The following is a 22103-nucleotide window of genomic DNA, read 5'->3' on the forward strand; positions in this document are numbered from 1 at the left end:
TTTTTTCCCTCTCTTTTCAGTATTTGACGCTGGGAAGCGGATGACTTATTGCTCTCTGCGTCCCAAGTAAGACCGGCTATGGATGCAGAGTCCGGTCATCTCACCACTTTAGAGGCTCAGACGAAAACAAACAGAAGGTCCGATTTGAACTTTTCGTAACTCTAGAGATCGTAAATTTAAAAAAAAGTCATGGATTTGTACGCGCAAAATGAGACATCTACTCCCCCCGAGTGCGTCGGAGCGCAGACTGATGCGCTGCACAGCGGAGCCGTTAACGGGAGTTTGGAGAAATCAAACATCACCTGCGGCAACGCCTTCACACTCCTCATACCCCGGCGTCCGAGGCAGAGAGGTGAGAGCACAAACACACACAAACTCAGCATTTATCCCCTTGAAGTTAATTACTGTAAAGATGAAAGCATATAAACTTACTTTGCATAGATATGTGTTTTTTTTTTTTTTTTTTTTTAATTTTTTTTTATTGTGAATATGCCATCTGAACAGATTTAACTCACATCCTGTCAGAGATCTGGAGGAAGCAGAACTACATTACTGCACTAAAGTTAACTGGCTTTTTATTTAAATTGCCCAATTCAGCTGAAGGTTTGGCTCTCAGCTCAGCATCACTGAGATGTGTCAGGCTGGAAAGGCAGATGAGCTCCATTTCAAAAGGAGGATAAACAGATTATTCATGGTTTTCACTCCCCTCAAATAACCATAGCCTCACATAAAGGCTAAACTTTTTTGCTTGATTAAAAAAAGATGAACTTTAAAAGCAAAGTCATTTCTTAGTGATTTCAGTAACCAGGTTATGATGCTGATGCCAGCCTGCGAAGAGCTGTGTTATTATGTTCTGTTTTGCCTTATTATAAGGAGAAATCACTGGGGTGTGTTTGTAAGTGCAAACGTAATGAAAGAGAGTCACCGTCATGAGTTGAATCCTTGCCACACAGAGGATTTATTCATAAAAAAACAGTCAGATGCCTTCATCTAGAGATTGTACCTCATGCTGCTGCATCCTGCTTTTTCTGTATACTTTAAAAGCACTCGGTAAAAATCAAAGGTCTAAGGTTGGAGGGTGTTGTTTGTTATACAGAAAACCCACTGATTGGAAACGATATAAATAAAAAATTGACTTGAGCTTGAGCTTGTGAACAAGAGAGCACGTCGAAATGCGTCATCACTCCTACAATTTCATCTCAGTCCTCTATCTCCACCTGCTGTACTTTGTCAATCAACATTTGCTATTTTCATCCCTCAGTGTTTCCACGTGTTGATTAGGTCTGTGTGGATGTGTGTTTGTGCTTTTGAACGCTACACAGTGAGGACCAAAGAAAGGATTTTTCTAACAGAGTGAGGACATTTTGGGCTGCTCTTTACTGTCTGACACACCTTCACAGTGGTGTTGTAGGGTTAAGACTTGTGTTAGAATTAGATTTAGGTTAGAAGTAAGTGGGTTAGAGAGTACTTACAAAGATACAGTAGAGGTTACAATGTGAGTGTGGTACATTTATATAAAAGCCACTGCAGGGATTGAACACTTTCATTGTGTAGGTGAGCGCTGACAAGTCGGCATTGTGAGTGAAAGTGTGAATATTCTCAATGATTTCATTTAACTTCTGTCATTCCCACTTTTACCTGAAATCTTCTGCATGTGCGAGTAATCTCAAGCACTCAGGATTGGGTATGACTCATTATACTGAGCTAAATTTGCACTTTGCAAATTACAACCCCACCAAGGACACACTTGACAAGTACAGATGTCTGGAGAATTGCAGCTGCACGGTTAAGGTGGGAGTTAAATCCAATTTCAATGCTGAACTATTAAGTTATTTCTCACACCCGCTGTGTCAATCAAAGATTATCACCTCCGTCCAGTCGAGCTTTTTTCCCTGCTTTATTTTTCTCTATTTTGCATTCCTTCTACAGTATATATGGTCTAACACGACTTCACACCAGTCATGTAAAGAGAAGAAATAAGGATGTGTGACCCTTCATAGCTGCCACCACCATCATCACTCACTCTGTCACCCCAGCAACTGATAACTTCTCCAGCACGTTCACTCCTTCTTCGCTCCATCATCGCTCTGTGTTTGCAGAGGCGATTGAGTTGTGTCGCATTCAGATTCCCACCTGGTCACACTCATATTTCACCACACCAGTGAGGTCAGAGTATATAAGCCTCTGACTATATGTCACATCTCACTTTTTTTCCAATCAATGAAATAACATGTTCATGGCTGCTGAAACATGTGTCGGTCGCTGTGGCAGAAAATGTGCAGCTTTATCTTCATCAGGTTGTATGTCTGTCATGTGTGATGTCTTCTGTAGCCCTAAGGGAATTGGGAAGGTGGAGTGAATAACCCTTAAGACTCACATTTACCAGATACAACAACCATTTCTTTTTTTTTTTTTTAAATATACCACGGGATTAACATTTCCTTTTTATGCTACAGTGGCTGAAAATCTCTGTTAAATATTTGAGCATTTAAATACATCAGTGCTGTGTGAGATTTTCAGAAAGGACACTGGCATCAGCCTCTGACGCTGCCTCCGAACCAGAGCGAACACACCTCAAAGTGAAGCAAAACCTTGACTTCTGAGGCGAAATGTGTCGCTCAGCTAGACTACATCAAAATGTTGTCACATTGAATGCGGCCCAGGTGTCGTCTCTGATTTGGAACCAAAAGCTGCAGCCTTTATGTGCTTCACATCACGTGGTTTGACACCCCTGACTTGATGGGATTCCTGTTTACGGCACAAGACGCAGGTGAATGACTGTGATTTTATAGAGTCAATAGAAATGTTATAGGATTATTTAGGATGCTGGCTGATTGCAGTGCAACTCATTGAAGGCCAGAGCAGTGGGAGAGATTGTTACTTTGGAAATGATGATGGAAACAAAAGAGGGGTTATCAGTCACCGCCAGGAGCAGCCCACCCTGTTCAATCCCCAAACACAAAGCTCTTTACTCCTCACAAAACAAAAACCCAGCCCTGCCTTTCATTTCCTCATCCTCTCTCTGCCTCCACAGTGCTCCACCTTTCTTGTTTGTATGTATTTCACCATCCTCAGCGCTCACTCTGTTTCATCTCACTCTGCCTGTTGAGACCTCAGGTGTTAACTACATGCCTGCACTGTGCGCCTTGTTGTTTTGTATTCTGACCACCGTGACCACAGGTACTGCGGATTGCCCACTGTAGTCTGTCAGTGAGTGGAAAGTGGCTTCGCTCAGCACCTCCATCAACTGTTCTGGGCTGCACTTGGCTTAGTGACAAGGTTCAGATGACATTTACCATGCTGGATTAGCCACTAGCTGTGACATTTACCAATACCTTGGTCTTCCAGGATGCAGAGCCGGCTTTTCTCTGAGAGGTGAAGCCACACGAGGGCCAACTGGGGAAGACAGTGACGCACACTGCATATGTATTAGACAGAGAGAGTGGGAGCGTGATTCATAGTCAATATAATATCTGATATACAGAGTGAAAAAAATAGATGAAACCTTAAATATTCATGGGTGGGATACGAATCTCATTATTAATTCATTCACAATTTTGTTGCATGTTAATAATAGTCACTGTCACTCCAGAGAACTTTTCGCATGAATCACTTTAATGTCACACTGTAGCAGCGAATCTGTTCATAGGCCTGAAATTCCTGCTAAAATAACAGCAATGAAGTGTTTGAGGTGATGTTGCACAAGAGGTAGAAAAGTTTCACTGAGAGTTTTCATTTGCACAGACAGTTGAACTGAACTGTGTAAAATATGTATCACATCCACTTGGGTCCACAAGTCTGAGACCATACCCATCCACTTGAATGGGAAAAGTGTGCGTACACAACAGTGTGTGTGTTTGTGATGTAACCAAATGCAGGTACATTACTGAGATGGTAATGGACTCTAATAAGGTATACAAGGATATTGATGGCCTATAGATTGTAGTGAACCTGTCCTGATTATTTCAGATAATTGGAAAAACAGAAATCTCTGGAAGTTACAAAGTGATTTTTTCCACAACCTGCACAGCTGCTCCCAGAGCCTCTGGTCTGTAAACAGCGAGCAGACTGTGTTCTAGAGCCAGTGGTCAGACGTGGTTAATGGGCACTGCACACACACACACACACACACACACACACACACACACACACACTCATGAAACGACAACCCACAGATCCAGTGCTGCAGGCTTCCCTTCTGTCATTTGGCTCTCAAAACTGAAAATAGCACTCTAAATAATTGATGCAGCGGAGCGCTGACAAACCGTGCCAAATGGTCAGTGTTGATTTCTGTAATAACTTAATCTTACCTATGAAGTTGAAGCGGTCAGCAGCTCCACTGTTTGATTCAGCTTGCATTGAGCCTCTCGTTACATTGCAGTGCGGCTCAGAGATGTGAGCTGGCAGGAAGAGCAGCGATATTGCAGGCGACTGAAAAGGAACGGCTGTTTGAAACTTACCTCCTGCACCAGCTTTGCTACTGGTGTCATGAACCTCGTCAGAGTTCGACGAACTTTCTCTCTCGCCAAGAAACAGATGAGAATATTGATGCCTGGTGTGTGGGCAGTTGGGCACATTAAATATAAGGGTCTGTCCAACATTGGATTAGCATAGTTTAGGATTAAGATGTAAAACCAAGGTGTTGAAAAGACAATTTGTGGTTTTACACGGATTTGGTGCTGCATAAATAATCCAGAGGCTTTCTATCATGTAACGCTTGACAAGAAACAGGTGTTTTCCCTGAAACTATGAACTTTCCCTTCATTATGAATTCATCTGAGACCTGTAAAACATCAGCCTGTAAAACATCACCAAAAAAATGTATCAGCCTCCATTAAAACAAACCGTGTTTAACCTTAGTCTCCTGACAGAAATCTGAGAAAATCTATCTATCTAACATGTTCCCAAATGAGTATTTTGTCACAAACATACAGAACGAATGCAAAATTTATAATTGATTCTACAGTATACCTTCTGTGTCACAGAATCAGAGGTGTCGTCATATTCAGGAGGACCAAGCTCTATTTCACTTTGAAGTTTAATAATAATATGCATATACTGTACCCTACAGGGACTTAAAACATCCAGTGTCTGAGAAGGTTTAGTGACTTACAGTGACGATAATAACATGAATATTAAAAAAAAAAAAAAAAAAAAAATCCCACAGTGTCTTATGGGAAATCATAAGCTTGTGGAAAGTGGATTTCTCCATCATTAGCTCCATACCTCCAGACTTTCTCCAACTTATTTTACCGTACAGATGCCCTGCCTTAGCTACCCAACAGTGAGAAATTTTAAAAGTTCTGTCAGTCTTGATTTGTACAACTAATATAGTCATCCTCATAAAATGGAGCATTTACCATCTAAAGAGCCAGATATTTTCATCCTGAGTTGATTGATAGCCAAATTAAAAGCTAAAATAGAGTGAATATTTGACTCAAATGTTATTCCATAACTACTTGTTTTGTGAATATGCAACTGTTTCCTGGCACGTACGTTCACCATCAAATTAAATGATGATGCTATGTCAGTGTTAATGTTGTCTTCACAATTTGTTTAAAAAAAATGTTCCGAATCTTTCCTCTCTGTACTCTCTCTGCTATCACTATAAAAGCCTGCGGAGAAACAGCAGACCTGTCTGAGTTTATCAGCTGTAAAAGAAAACTGAAGGAGAAGCTAGTCTGGTCAACCCTCAGGCTGGAAGCCAACTATATTAATTTCAGATCTTGTTGAACACTGCAGTTTTATGCATCAGTATGAATCAGTCAAGTAAGGCTGTAGCACAGACGATAACAGACTTGTCTCCTTATGTAACGTAAATATTAATCTGCCCCGCATTGGCCAATAAACCGAAGCACTGCTGATTAATACGAATGCTTCTGCCCTACGCCCATGATCATTAGCAGCTATTGGAAGTTCCTGCCTGAAGGATAGAATAAATGCGCGGAGGGAGTTATCAGCATTTCCCACACAACCAGTGAACATGCAGGAAGGCTAACCGGCTCTGATTAGGCAGAAACTAAACATAGTTCATTTGGCGGGAGTGAAGAGAGAGAGAGAGCCTGCTCGTCTCTCTCACCAATAATCTGTCTGCACATTTTCATTCATGCAGATGCACGTGCACCCCAATGTGCGCACAAACACACACACGTGCACACTTAACAGTTTTAGTCGCTGACATTTGCAAGCCTGTTCTTGTGAAGACACTGCGATGCTCTGGCAGTAGAACAGTACCCACCATATTAGAGGTGACTGCTTTTTATTTGCATGGGAGTATGTGAGACAGATGGTGAAGCCACATGTCATAGGACGGGATCTGTATGTGCATGAGTGTCTCTGTGTGTGTGTGTGTGTGTGTGTGTGTGTGTGGAGAGAGAGAGAGAGAGAGAGAGAGAGAGAGAGAGAGAGAGAGAGAGAGAGGTAGAGGGAGAGTGACTGAATGACTTCTGCTGACCACGCTGAGCCTGAATCCATCACTAAGCCTGCAAATGATACAAAAGCATTTCCGAGTGGCTGGGTGGAGGCAAGAGCATTAAATCAATTAAGTGACAAGCCGTCACCCTGCTTTCATATATGGACCACGTGTGTCCACCTGGTTTTGGAGAAGCTAAATCCTCTCTTTGATGTTCCTCTGCCGCTTTGTGACAGCCCTTGTGCAGCAGACCTTTACCTCTCGACCAGGATCGCAGGTTTTTGGATAAACAGGCAGACTCAACAGAAATACAGCTATTATATATATTTTTTGCTCCTACAGTAATGTCATTTGAGATCCCGAGAGTCAGTGAACTTTAATAACCCCAAAGCTATTGATAATGACATGAATCAATGGTGGTGTAATTATCCTTAAAGGGTAAAGGTCGAAAAAAGATACCTTAATGATGAAATATGCCATTACCATCAACTCTGAGGTAATGGTAGTGGTAATATTTCAGGGGATTTAGGTTTGAGCACGTTTGCTTGCGTGTGCACCTACAACTGGAGAAGTTTGGTGTCATGTGTGTGATGAGATTTATGTAGTGTTGATGTGGTGCACATGGGTGCCTTTAATCCCCCAGGATACGGGCACAGCAGGTAACCCAATGAAAAAGTGTTGTGTCTAAGCAGGGGGTTAGGTGACAATAACAGTGGAAGGAGATAAGATGGACTTTATAGGATATGATCCAGTGAAGCTGCCAATGGCTGAAGGCATCGACAGACTTTGGGCTGCAGCACGTACAGTACTACTATACAGTTTTCTGTATTGATAGACAGCTCTTTGAAAATGTTGATGTTGGTGCTTAGATTTTATTTACAACAGAGGAACTGTTTATGGTGCAACATCGAGCTAATTAATACTAAGTGGCTGTGATTGACTGCCATACCAGCTAAAAGCTATTTGAGTTTTTTGTTTTTGTTTTTATCTCTGGTAGATAAAATGTTTTTGTGTTGTCCTCCTGAGATCCAAAGCACAAAATAACTAGAAAAATACAGTATATTGTCAAAGAAAATGATTTAAGTTTGGGTAAAACATTGTTGCAGCGTACTTTGTGTTGTCCTCAAACATGTCTATTTTAAAAAAAATTGTACAATAATCTAATGTGGTATACTCCGGCTTCCTCCCACAGTCCAAAGACATTAGGCAAATTAGGTTGATTGACAACACTAAATTGCCCGCAGGTGTGAACGTGAGCCCTCCTGGGTTTTTCCCGCCCTCGCTGGAGGTCAGTGAGGATCGGCTCGAGTCCTCTTGGACCCTTCATGGGTATATAAGCTGCATAGTTTTGATGGATGATGGATAATCTATAGTGTTAGTGTGTATAGCCTAATTAAACTTTCAGTCTCTGTCAAGTTATTTTCCAAATAGAAGGAAAAAGATTTGTTGAAGATTTGGCTTCAGCTGACACAGGCAGAAGTGAATTAGTCCACAAATCCACATCAGGAATGCTAAAGCCTCTGTGACAATACTGCAGTCAAGAGGACACAAGGTCACCTCATTAGTAATTATCAGCTGTCAGCTGTTTTATCTATGGGACTCACCGACTGATACCATAACCAACAGGAGAGACGTCCCCTAAGCGTTTTCTGTTAGTGGCAGAGATGGTTTTGTCTGTTCAGTTACTGTAGGTATCAGTTCAGTTGGTGTTCTACAGTATCTCTACAAATAGTTGACAAAACGTATCGCATTATTTCCTTTGGACTTTGCAGTTTGAATGGTTTGAATCTTCTGGTAAACTTTGTAAATTTTGATGTCTGACTTATAAAGGATGGACGCAAAGGTTTAAGACACACAAGTCTTGATGAACTCAATGGGTCAGGGGGCTACTGTGAAATTTTGAGGTCAATGGTTCCATCATTGTTGTGCTTCTGAAATTTTGAATGCCAAAGTCGTGCGGGTTGATAGACGGCCTCTAAGCTCTGAAATCTTGGGTTCAATCCCCACATGTCATGTTACAGTGAATTTTGAAGTTAAACTCCTAACTCAAAGGTTTTTTTTGTTTTTTTCCAAGTAGCTCAGGGGTGAAAAGAGTGCTGGGTAGTTTTGAAATTGTGGGTTAAATCTGTGGTTTGAAGTCCAATAGACAGTTGTAGTCCTCATGAGACTCAGTGAAGTGAAGTCTACTCTCAAAGTGAAGACTGAAAATCATTCACAGAAAAGCCTGTAGTATAATCAGTGGTGTGGTAAGGCAGCAGGAGAACAGCAATCCTGTCCTTTCTAGATATGTGGAGTGTTAAAAAACAGTCGAGTGCTGGTAGGAACATATGTGTATTTGTGTGTGCGTGTGTAGATCTGTGTGTGACTATGTGTGTACTGAGGCTATTTTGTCATTTTTCAAGCAGTAAATCCAAAATGTCAACCAAAAATAACAGTAGGAACCGCAGTTTCAAAGCCTGAGTTCCTGGGTTAAATTGGTCTCTGTGACGCCGTGATCTGCCTGCAGAGTTAAACTGAAGTGTAAGTGAAGTGAAGAGCGAGTGAATTGACATTGCCACATCTTGGGTAAAGGCAGTCTGCTGCAATGTCTTTATTGTGGCTATGTGATGCACTGTCTTTCACAAGCAGCTGATGAATCTGACATTTTCCCGCAGTAACAGCACATTTTATGGTAATTAAAGTCAGAGAAAAGTACAGGGTGACTGTAGAGCAGGCTGCTGAGCAACAATTACAATGTGATATAGTTTTTTTTTCCTCATCAAGGCAGACAATACTAACACAATACATACAATAAGACAAACTAATCTATCCCCCCCCACACCCAAAGAGACAGCTTTGAGAAATATATGCAGCACTACTGGCTCCAGGCTGTTTAGATCATTAAAAACCAAACAATTGCACTGATCACCATGTAAAACAGCGTTAGTGATGGACTGCTCACACTCTAACATCCCCTCTTCTCCTGTCTTCTCCTCTATACCAGACGAGGACCACACGTTACAGATCCTGCTCTACTCCCTCATCTTCTTCCTGAGTGTCTTCGGCAACCTGCTAATCATCGTGGTGCTGACGGTCAACAAGCGCATGCGCACCGTGACCAACACCTTCCTGCTGTCGCTCGCCGTCAGCGACCTGATGATGGCTGTCTTCTGCATGCCCTTCACCCTCATCCCCAACATCCTCAAGGACTTCATCTTTGGAGCTGCCATGTGCAAGATAGTGTCCTACCTCATGGGTGAGAGAAGGAGGGGTGGTGAGGGGAACGGGGGTAGGAGGAGAAGGAGGTGAAGAGAGATAAAAAGTTATAAGATGATAAAAGTGGGGCTGAAAACACTGGCTGCACTAGGGTTCATATGATGTAATTCCTATCCAACAGAGCTCTAGGGCCTCCCTGTTTGTTTATTGATGATTACCTCAATAACAGTAAAACTGAATAGTTTACTCCAGTAAATCTCAATTTAATTTGCAAGTTTTGTGGGCATAAAATATCACATAAACGCCATCCTCAGAAACAAGCAAACAAAAAATGCCGGGCATATAACATACTGTAGTGAATAGTGATGTTGAAATAATAATAAAGGCTTCTGCAGTTCACACCCAATAATTTATTCAGAGTAAATCAACCTATGGCAGTTCACAGAATAACCGACGATAAAGAAACACTTGTCATCATTCATGGTTTCTGTTACTTTCTTTAACATTAATCATCATCTGTTTTTACATTGGGAGGTGAACAAAATCATTCAGTTATTCAAATTAGTTTAAATTGCCTCTTGAAAAACCATTCTACATTTAATTGAAATGTCATCGGGGGGGGGGTTATTCAGTACATGAATAACATTTTAATTACACTGCAGGTAATGCAGAGGTTCATAGACACTTTTAACTGTCTAAAAAAGACTGACGCCTTCATTCATGTGTTTCATTGGATCCGAATCCAACAGGGAACAGTGTCTTTTTTACCAGTAATATGGGCTACAAGTGTTATAGGGTTAAACCTACCAATTTTTGAGGTTGCGGTCCTTTATATTATATATGAGCTGTTTGAGGAGAATGAACACATCAGAGGTGCACATGTGGAGAAGGCTGATATTAAACCCTTTCTTGATAGAGTGCGGCTATATATATATATAAATCTTCTGAACAATGTGAGTGATAATCTTTTTTATTGAGACCTTTGCTTCAGAGCAGAAGCTATTTCAGTGGAGTTGCTGTGAAATGTCATTTGTATCCGATCTAACTGAATTTTACCCCGCTCAGTCATATTTCCTATTCCTTTGGGGCGAGCACTTGCAGATTGGAGGTCAGTTGCCTTTTGATGAGGGTTAGAAGTACGTCTGTCACTCAATGGAAGAGACATGTTTTGAATAACTTTCCCCAAAAAATGCACTGCTTTAATGCCCCGAATCCTTTTGGGTTGGGGTGCAAATGTTTTAAATTAATTTGACTTTGTGAACCATATCAAACAGTAAAGTGTTGGGCTCATTAAAAAACGATACAGTACATCTATCTATCTTTCATTTCATGACTAACCCAAACCTTGACCCAGCCACTGAAGATGCCAGACAGCTAACTGCTATGACGTATAGTGTAGTGAGCCATAAGGTAACATAGTAATATTGTGAACTGGGCATCTTTTACCTGTTCCAACAAAAGAAATTAGAAGACGTCAGCTTGGTCTCTTGAAAACTGTCCTGAGCATCTTTCACTACTCTGTCATTTAACACACTAATTTTGATCTGTCTTGTCGATCAATAACAAGTAACAGCCATGCTCAATGTGTGAATTGTTAATTCTTGCCCGTGTTAGCCAGCATTGCTTCATTGCTTTGATTAAATTAGCAGCCCACAGTTTCACCAACAATCCATGCAAAGTGCTTCCTTTTGGATTGTCTTTGTAATTATAATATGGTATGATAGCCTGCTCTTAAGCCTCTATGTCACTACAGTATATCTGAACCTTTTTCTGTTAAATAGAAACAAATTAAACCTCGGTTTGATTATCTGACTAATCCCTTATTGCTTTTACAAACCACTGAATTGCTTCCCAGTGAAAATGAAGAGGCGGGCTACTGGGACTTTGTAGCCCATTATTGTAGGCCTCTACTAAAATTACTCCATTCACCTTATTTATTGATTTATTTTACTTGTAAACCTGAAGCTCAGCAACCATGGAAACAAGCCGTAATCAGGAAGTTAACAAGTTCTCTGACTACCACTTTACAAAAAGTATAGATTACCATTGATCAGCTTTACAACCGCAGGCCATCAACATTATCCCTCCCATTTGAGAAAGGATTAATTGTGCCGACTCTTAACGTTTTCACCCTTAAAACTAGTCATTTTCTTAGTTCATATCCAGGTGGATATTGATGCTTCTGAGGGAGTTGTCTTCACTGGTGCAAAAAAGTAAATAAACATATTTTAAAAGTCACCTAATACAGAATTAGTATTAGTATCCTGCACTTTAATCATCAAAATGCATTAACTGGATGGATGGTGCTAAATCTTGATACTTTCCCATAACTTTGCCATGTGTCATAGTTTATAGATTGATATTTCTTATATGGAAAAGATTTTACACTCAGGAAAATGTAAGGGAATGAAAGGTGCAATATTTCCTCCTGGACCATAGCACAGTGCATGAGTTACTGTACTTTGTAACTTTCTACCACTGAGCTTTGAGATGATTAAAAAAAAAAGAGTCAGGAAGAACGGAAGAAGAAAAGCGTGTAGGAGATTTGAATATCAATTAAAAATAAATCAAGGTCCTTGGAAGAAATAGAGCTTACTGTAGAGGCAATATTTCCATGCTGCCCAGCACTCATCTTCTGATTCATCTATGAAAAGGAATAAAAGTCAACATGAAAATGCAGAGTGCATAAAATGTGGGGGTAAACAACAGACAATCGTTAAGCGTTAGCAGCAGAGAAAAGTACAAAATTGTTAATATCGAATTAGAAATAACTTCAGCGACAAATAAGATGAACAAGAACAGGCAACACTGTGTTGCTGCTGAAAGAAAACCCTCTAGAGAATTGAAAAGAAAAGATGGATTAAGCAAAGCACAGGGCCCGTGAATGAAGACTGCCGTCAGCATGATGCGCTGAGTGAAGGTAGAAAAACCCCCGGGAGTGTGTGTTTGCTGATTGGTGCTCTTAAGCTTTGCTCAGCCACTATAGTCCACCACTGGCTCTCTTTCAGACACACATACACACACACATAACATACACACAAAGGCACGTTTGTATTCCTGCTGAGGTAAAGAGTAATTTCCCGTCTTGTCCTGTCAGGGGGGAGATGACAGATCACATCAGTCGCCAAGGCCAACATGATTTCCTCTACCACAAGACTCAGATAACCATCCCCATCCTCCACCAAGCCTCGCAGTGTATTCATTTGGAAGCACGTCTATGCACATAAGCACATCTTGTTCTCGGTTATGATTGCAGATATTACATACACATCAACAAACAAAATGTTTTTGTTACTTTTTATTATGATACCAAACTCTGAGCAGTAATAACTTTTAATTCATCAAAATAAAAGATATCTAACATACAGTTGCATGAATGTTTATGTACTTTCTGAATAATCTGTTTTGTTTTCCTTCAGGCATATCTGTGAGCATCTCCACTTTTAGCTTGGTTGCCATAGCAATTGAGCGCTACAGCGCCATCTGTAACCCCCTGAAGTCACGGGTGTGGCAGACCCGTTCCCATGCCTATCGGGTGATTGCTGCTACATGGATGCTGGCCTTCATCCTCATGATTCCCTATCCAATCATCAGTAACCTGGAGTCTTTTCCGCGCCCTGACAACACCACAGGGCACCAGTGTCGCCACAAGTGGCCCCAAGTGAAGGCAGAGCAGACCTGGTGAGTGTTTGGACTTCAAATGATTTTCTTCTCTGCATCGTTCAACACATATTAGCTGCTTTGGGCGAAACTCAATAATCATCTGTGATGCAAAAAAATATAAATAATTTGAAAAGTATTTTAAATTTCAAAGCAAATGTACAGGATGGTAAAGGTGTAATATATTTATTTGATATGTATAGATAATAAAGTGACATAAAATAGCATATAGATTGTACTTTGGTAAATGTGCTAGAGGAAAAACACTGAAGAAATCGTATAGAAACATTTTCTTTGGCTTTTTGACTGAGACATGATGATATTAGCAGATAATATATAAATGCACTACACCGAATATTCAAATGAATGGAGACACATAATAAAAAACTGTTTCTGATATGCTAGAGATTAGCATTAGCTACTGATCCCTGGAAGGACACTGAAGGCTGCGTGAGCACAAGTCCTCCTCCTGGATTATACTGTATGTTCACTCTCACCAGGCTGGAAACCTGTATTGACTGAGCACTTAACATTTTATTTATTGACATGCAAATTCAATGACATTTTAATGTCAGAATAGTCACACCGCATGACAGTTTCTTATGACATTAGGATTCACTTCAAGCCATTAATGAATTGAAAAGTGAAAAAATTGTTGTGGTAAACCACCTTCATCACACAAAATACTGTAACATCCCCCTATAAAACTTCTCACAGCTCAGTTCATCTCATTAAGAGATTAAAAAGAAATCAATAAAACAGAAATTAGCAGGCACATCCAAACCACACCCATGTCCATACATCACAACAGCTTAAAGGCTCTGATTTATTGACAGCTTACCTTCAGAGAACAGAGAAATGTTAGTCAGATGTAAGAAATAGTCCTTTAAAAGGACTATTTGAAAACAAGATAATGCATCTTAAGGGGTTTATCCAAATAAAGACATTTCAAATTTCTCAATTTCTCAATGAAACATTTTTGTGTTGGTGTAACCTTAAAGCAGAAGTGAGTGATATATTTGTGTTAATATAAGTCTTAAATAGTTATATCTTCCGACAGCAATCACTTACATAGAGTGTTTGGTCTGAAACACGGGTCTGTCAGTCCCTCTGCTCTGCTCTGAGCCGAGGAGAAAACATTTATCGTATCCTACAGTTTTTATCCAATGAGGAGAGAGAACGGCATGCAGGGCTGTGTGTGCAGCCAAGGAACGCCGTGAATGTGGTGACGTAGCGACGAGGACTGTTATGGGGCGTTCAAGGAAACTCGTATTTTTCCGACCGTGAAGTGGTACCAGTTCGATCTGGTACGAGTTCACCGGTCGGAAGTTACGAGTGGCCGTTATAGTGACTTTCACCGGTAAAACAGGTCGGAAAAACACGAGTGGGTTGCCTGGAATGCTACAAAGTCGTAAGTTGTGACTTGAAGCTGTAATTTACGATTTCAAAAGCCTGCCTGGAACGCAGCATTAAGCGAAAACGACTGGACCACTTACTTCTGCTTTAACTTGAAGTACATCAGTGGTTGATTTTATTCTCTGTGCTGAGTCTCATCAGTTGAACTTTCCAGTGACACGCAGCCCAGAAAATGCAGCTCATCATAAAACTTGTAGTCAGGTCATGGATCTTTTTTTTTTTACTCTCCCAGAGCTTCCGCTGCTGTTTTCTGTCCAATAAACTTTAGATGATCCATGTCTGAGTGGTGTGTGTGTGTGTGTTTTGTATCTGTCTTAGTGTGTGCGTGTATTTTCACACTACACTGAAATATCTAATTTATTTCCATGTTTGACTCTGGATCCTGCTTTAACAGGTCTCACTGTGTATTGGCTGATTTCATGGAAATGTTGGGGGAAGAGCAGACGGATGTTTGTGTTTTTGGATTTAGGATGAGACAGGCAATTTCAGACAACCCCTAGATCTGTCTGTGTATATTTACGCACAATTGAAAATGGTGATTTTGTGCCTTTGTGTTTGAGTCTGTGACTTCTGGCTTGATTATGGATGTAGAAATGTGTGCACATGGGCACTAGACCCAGTTTGTGTGTGCATAACTATTAACATTTACAACATAAAGGATCATTTTTCAACATTTTGCAGCTGTTACTTGCAGAAGGACAGAAATTCTCCTGCCAGTGCGGATTGAAAAAAAAAAACTGCATGACAAGAAATGTTTTATGTTATTTTGTATGAAATATCAAATCACAGATTATGTAAGTACAGGTGAATCTAGCTGATTATATAACTTTTTAATCTTTGTGAAGGTTGTGCAAACTCATCAAGAATATATATCCAGCTACATTTTCGGGGGGTTAGCAACAACTGCAACTTGGAAAACTGGTTATTTACTGTATATATTTTTATTTTTTAGGCAAAGAATTGCTGGATTTACACATGAGATATAAAGATAGATAGACTTTATTATTAGACTCAAGGTCCATTAAAAAACAAACAAACACACGAATTTACAAATTTAAAAGAGACAGTCATACCAGTGTTTCCACATGGCTGACTGGTATCTCACAGCACTGAGTCCAGGATTGATCAACAGCATTAATACAATATTTTGTGTGTCATTCAGTCGAGAGATGAATTTGTACATCAATTTCCGCAACAGAGCATGAAAAGTATTTACACGCACTTGACAGAATAACTCACTGGCACTGCACCACCTGGGTTTTCCCATCAAAATTCGTAGGCAATCGTTATAGGCAACCTGAAGTTTGCGAATGCTTGCCTTTTTGAACTTAACCCACAAGGGGGCAGTGTAAAGGGGGGTACAGTATGCTCTGAAGAGACTAATTTTAACATCATTAGAACACCAGAAAAATTTGCGTTTCAGCACATTGGCTTGTGTATATAAAATACGCCGTTGCCTGTACATATCCTCATCATCACACAAATCATCAGTGATGATGTGTCCCAAATACTTAGCAGTATGACAAAAAGGTAACACATTTCCTGACAAATGAAATAATGGGAACACCAGTTCCTTATCACCTTTAGTTCGACAGATCATAACAGAGCTCTTTTTGGCATTATAACTAACATTAAATTCTACCCCATATTCTGAACATATGTTGAGCAGCTCCTGAAACCCAGCACTAGAGGGAGAAATGATTGCCAGATCATCCGCATACATAAGATGATTAACAATGGTATTTCCTATCACGCATCCTGTTTTACATCTTCTCAACTGGTCTGATAGATCATCCATATAAACATTAAACAGGCAAGGTGACAGTAGCCCACCCTGACGGACTCCGTTACTCACCCCAAATGGAGCAGAGACTACATTCCCCCATTTTATTTGCATGCACTGATTGGCATACCAATAAACCAAAATCCTTAGGACACTGTCAGGCACGCCCCTCTGACTCAATTTTGAAAACAATTTATGATGGTTTATACGATCAAATGCCTTAGATGCATCTATAAAACCAATTAAAACTGAAGAATTCTGTCTTTTATATCTATCAGCAATTTCCTTTAAAGCATAAATACATAAATCAGTTCCATGTTTAGCCTTAAATCCAAACTGGTTATCAGAGGTGTGTACATAAACAGACACTCTATTTAATAATATGCTCTCCAAGACTTTGGACAGCACACTGGCTAAAGCAATTGGTCGGTAGTTGTCCAGGCTGCCCACCTTGCCGGCTTTATTCTTAATGACAGGGACCAGAGTTACCGATAACACATAAAGTCTCACCATGCACGATTTTCCTTCTGCAACAACACTGAGGTTTTTACCTTTCTTGTTTCTCTTCTAGGTACATTCTGCTTTTGCTTGTGCTCTTCGTGATCCCAGGGGTGATGATGATTGTGGCTTATGGGCTGATCTCCAGGGAACTTTATAGAGGCATCCAGTTTGAGATGATGGGCCACAAAAAAGATTCAGCTGGTGAGATGCTTTACACGACATGTGGAAAAGACGAAGAAAGCAGTTATCCCACAGGGCGGCTTGGCCAACACACAGAGAGCAATAAAATACTGACAAATGCAGTAAAAACTAAAAAGGTGCATCGATATCACAGTTGTCATTGTCACAGCAATAATTGCATTGTATTCAGTTATTAAACACCTTGCACAGTAAAAAAGAAAAGAAAAAAGAAAACACAGGACACAGCATATAAAGTCACACAGCACTGACAAATAATTGCATTTCAAATTATCTTTAGCGCCATTCAGCATTGAATGACTTTTTAAATATGATTTATGTTAAATGATGAGGAATTTCATTTCAATCACAAGGGTTTGATTAGCGTCACAATCACTGTAATGTGCACAGGTTAAGTGAAACATAACCTTCTGTGGGCATGGGATGACAGCGGAGTGTGGACTGTGTTTGCTGGTGCTCCATTAGAGGATGGAATTGGCTGGCAGCTGCTGGGCCTGGACATCACCATCTGTTTGGTCTCACAGAGAAAGAGGTTGTATAAAAAAGGGCTTGAGAGGCAAGAACATGAGGTAAAAAAAAAAAGAAGAAAAAACTGTACGGAAATTAGGAGGGAAATGAGTCATTACTTCTTTAGAGATTTTAAAATAACCTGAGTTTTATTTAATCATCCAGGTATGGTTCAGAAAATTGCGTAGTCTCTCTGAGGTTTCAAGTTCCTGTTTTTTTTTTTTTACCTCAGGGCTCTTATTACTGCATTCAGTGCAGGATAGAGCAGGATAACTAAATGTTATCAATAAACTGCAATATCCACTGATGGGTGATTACTGTGGGTCAGTAAATATTTCTTACCAATTTTCTCCCCATTACGTGGGTCAGCTGCCATTTAAAGGTGATGCACTTAAAATAAGTGCCTGTATCATCACAGAGCAACGGCACTGCTCCACAAAAAAGGGATTTTTTTTTAAAGATGTCAGTCAGATGTGGAAGTTGTTGCATATGTAGCTCCATTCAATCCACTCATATACAGTATGTCCATGCCATGTGGTATCTCTCACTCAAGGCAGTTCATATAAACATTGAGCACTCACTCTATAAAAAGCGGTTAAAACCTCAAAGTGATGGAAGAAATTAGTTTGGTTTCCCTAAATGTAGGAATCTAGTTGGGTCAATGGTAGAAAACATACCTTCGTCAAGTCAACAGCTATGGAGGGCTACTATTGTAATCCAAGGAGGAGGAACTATAACATCCTGAAGTAGTGTATTTATATGAAGGCCATTAATACTTAAAAATTACTCCAATACTCCTGTTGACCACAGTCACCTAACAGGAACTAGTGAGTATTTTATTGGTAAATGATTCATACAACAAAATTACCAATTAACCAATTATTCTCAAACAGTTCTCTCTTCTTGTAATTTTACACTCAGTTGTGCGGAAGTAGTACAAGTACTGACTATTGTGTTGTAGTAGAAGTAATAGTCTACATACTTCAATAAATTGATGAATACTGTTGGTATTTAATCTTAATGATACTTTCTGTGTCTGTCCACACAGACCCTCTGCATGCAGCACAAAATGTATTACCATGGTGCTGATAAAAATGTGTGAATATATCCACGGTTGCAAACTCCCAATCTCATGTAAAAAGAATAATCTCTTCTGGAGTCTGGGCCAGATCTGATACCAAGGCCAGAATCACTGGTATCATTGCCAGTGCCAGCATTTTATTATCACGATGCACCATGAGGTGTGCAGGGGACATGTGGATCTATCATTAATATACCTCTGAGTGATTAACATGACATGTTTCCTTTAATTATTCTTGGCAGATACTTGATCACAAGCATGTCAAAATAAAATACCTTTTTTTACTGGTTAATTAGAAATATTTATCATGTGAATTTCATGAACTAATTGGGCGACTGCTGCTCACAGGCTCATTATAGAAGCAGAGGAGCAAAGTCCAGACACTAAGAAGTGCATATTATGATTTAATTATGCTTATGTATTTATCATTTTTCATTTTAGACACGCTCGTTCGAAATAAATTCATTATTCATTCATCCATTCATTCATTCAGTGTGACCACAAAATTACTTTCACAATTAGACTTGTTGATATCAATATTAATAATATTGATCAGCCCACCCTTACAGGAGCATTCAGCACATCTGGTCTTCAACAGCATCTGTGAAGTAGCAGGCCATATAGTAAAAGCATAAAGGGTCACAAAATGGAGGAATGTGAGTATTTTAATAGATTTATATTCACAGCTATCCTCCTCTTTCACTCTGCTCTTCCATACAGATGTGAAGAATGGCCTGACCTCCACTGTGTCTACTGGCAGTGACGATGGAGACGGTTGCTACGTCAACGTTGTCCAGCGGCCACACTCGATGGAGATGTCCACCATGGCTTCATCAGGCAGATCAGTCAAGGCCGAGCGACCGCGCAGCAACACGTCTGAGGCCAAGCTGGAGGCCAAGAAGCGAGTCATCCGCATGCTGGTGGTCATTGTTGTCCTGTTCTTTCTCTGCTGGATGCCAGTGTACTGTGCCAACACCTGGCGTGCTTTTGACGACACATCTGCCAAACACGCCCTGTCGGGGGCCCCCATCGCTTTCATCCATTTGTTGTGCTACACCTCTGCCTGCGTCAACCCCATAATTTACTGCTTCATGAACACCCGTTTCCGCAAGGCTCTGCTCGCCACGTTCTCGTGCTGCGCCGCGCCGTGCCAACGCCGTCGACGTGGCGGGCTACGGGACAACGAGGAGGACGTCATGGCAACTGGAGCGTCCATGTCCAAGTTCAGTTACACTACAGTCAGCACCATGGGAACCTGCTGAGGCAGATGGATGCGGGCACAAGGAAAGGCGGTTTCTACGGCAACACAGCACCCCACATCCTTTGTCTTCAAGCCAACTCAGCGCGCATAATGACTGTAATGTGGAGTGGAAGAAAAAAGGCCGTATAATGTAGCAGTATAAAAGCTTCATGTATGACTGTGAGTAAAATCATATAGGGATTATTTACAGGAAAAAAAAACAGTCTTACAGTGTAAATAACAACATAGCTATATAAAAAAGCACAAAAAATAGAGTAGCTAGTTATCTCTTGTCACAGTGGACCAAGGCAAACTGTTTGCTTAGATGTTTACAGCAGGGCGTGCCTGTGTGTATTACTAGAAGATAAGCTGTGTATGTGAGGGAAGCACTGTTGATAACTTTGTTGTCATTATGTAGCTGTAAAACTAGTGTTTTATATCTTTGCTGTCAGTTGTAAATGTTGATGTGTGTTAATGATGATATCGCAACTGCCTTGTGGACAAAGTGCCTGCTACTTAATACTCTGTACTGTGTCTATCTGCTGTTGATTTGCCTCATTCCTTATGGGAGGCATCATGATCGCAGGCTAGTTGTAACCTGAGGGGGTTGGAAGAAGAGTTTAAAGACTCAAAAAGATCTTTTAAACAAACTGAGCATCTTCCTCAGAAGTTAGGAATTTCCTCCAGATGGTAACTGATGAAATTAGAAGATTGTCTGTTCTGCTTGACTACACGGTACACAGGGAGAAAAAAAACTGAGGTATAAACTGTTTACAGTACAGGGGCAGTGTTGATGCCTTGTGTTGTGGTTGTAAACTGTGATGCTAGTGCATCGTCGTGTTGGATTCTTTTGGCGTGTAGTGCAGTGTTTGTTCATGTGGTGTCTGAACATGGTAGAAAATATGACAAGGGTGACTTGACACTTTGAACTGACTTAACACTCTTACAGTACTTATTGTTGTTTGTGGGCAGCAAATCTGCACAGTAGGAAACAAATCTGAGATATTTCACAAAGCAACTTAATGACATCAGAAAAACAAACAGAAAGAGCAAAAAGGAGAAAAATGTGTTAAATGAGTGAATGGTCATCAAGCACATTTCTTATGTAGATACGGTGTTTCATTTTCTTTAAATACACACTACCAAACTTCAAAAGACAAAACATGTGACCATATTTTTCAATATTAATGATATATTGTGATAAATTCATGGTACAGCACTTGGATTTATTTAGTGTAGAGCTGCACAGTGCGTATAGACAACCCACCACAGGCTGGCTCTTTGTCTCTGCATCACATCTATGGACCCTTGTTTTTCTTTGCAGCTTATAAACAGTGTGGCTTACTACTCTGAGGCCTTAAGGGTAAAAGCTTATTTATGACACTATAGTTCAAGCCAACCTTAATTAAGAGAAGGACAGGAGCAATTTTCAGTGCTTAATTACCTTATTCATGCCAATGCAGTTGGATGGGTAATTGTCAATCTGTTGTCAATAATTAATAATAATGATAATAATGATAATTATTATAATAAACCAAGCATTGTCTCACAATGATATATTTTTAAAAAAATCAAAAGGATGAGTCATGTGCTGTGTATGTAAATTGTGTTGTACAGTTTGCACAGGCAGTAAATGTTACGTGTGTGGTATATTTGTTATAGCATTTGTACTTGTGATGACATGCATATGTATTTTACAACACTCTTCACTGCAGCCTTACGGTATGTTTTAAAAGAGGTTACAAGAGGATCAAGTAGCTAAATTTGCGAATAAGCTCAGTGACTTTCTGTCCCTGTCCAGCTCACCTGCAGGCTGCAGAATGGCATCCACGTATCTGAGGTCTCTGTTTGTCAGGCCTGACTCTGACTCCCCCGCTCACCTCGCAGTAATTGTGTTATGACCTCAAACCTGCCTGGCTGAAAGGGGATTTCTCTGAGTGCACCATAGCACAATGTTGTCAGTCTCACAAAAAATAGATGTATGGCCGGCACTTCAGCATGTTTGGATGTTTTGGATAATTCTACAGCAGCCTGCAGCTTTTGTGCTTCACTGTGTCTCCGGTTCCATTTGTCTATGAAATATAAATCATTCTGAGCCCTTACTGCAGGA

General features: G+C 40.3%; 1 protein-coding gene across 1 annotated transcript; it reads left to right on the plus strand.

Moving 5' to 3' along the window:
• Window positions 1-189: 189 nt before the first annotated feature.
• Window positions 190-20015, plus strand: cckbrb (cholecystokinin B receptor b; the record flags this gene model as incomplete). Its single annotated transcript, XM_083996541.1, has 5 exons — window positions 190-352; window positions 9396-9647; window positions 13027-13288; window positions 17038-17168; window positions 19474-20015. The coding sequence occupies 5 exons, from the start codon at window positions 190-192 to the stop codon at window positions 20013-20015; spliced, it is 1350 nt and encodes a 449-aa protein (XP_083852667.1).
• Window positions 20016-22103: the final 2088 nt, after the last annotated feature.

The sequence above is a fragment of the Trachurus trachurus genome (genome assembly GCF_905171665.1).
Source record: "Trachurus trachurus genome assembly, chromosome: 21".
NCBI lineage: Eukaryota > Metazoa > Chordata > Actinopteri > Carangiformes > Carangidae > Trachurus > Trachurus trachurus.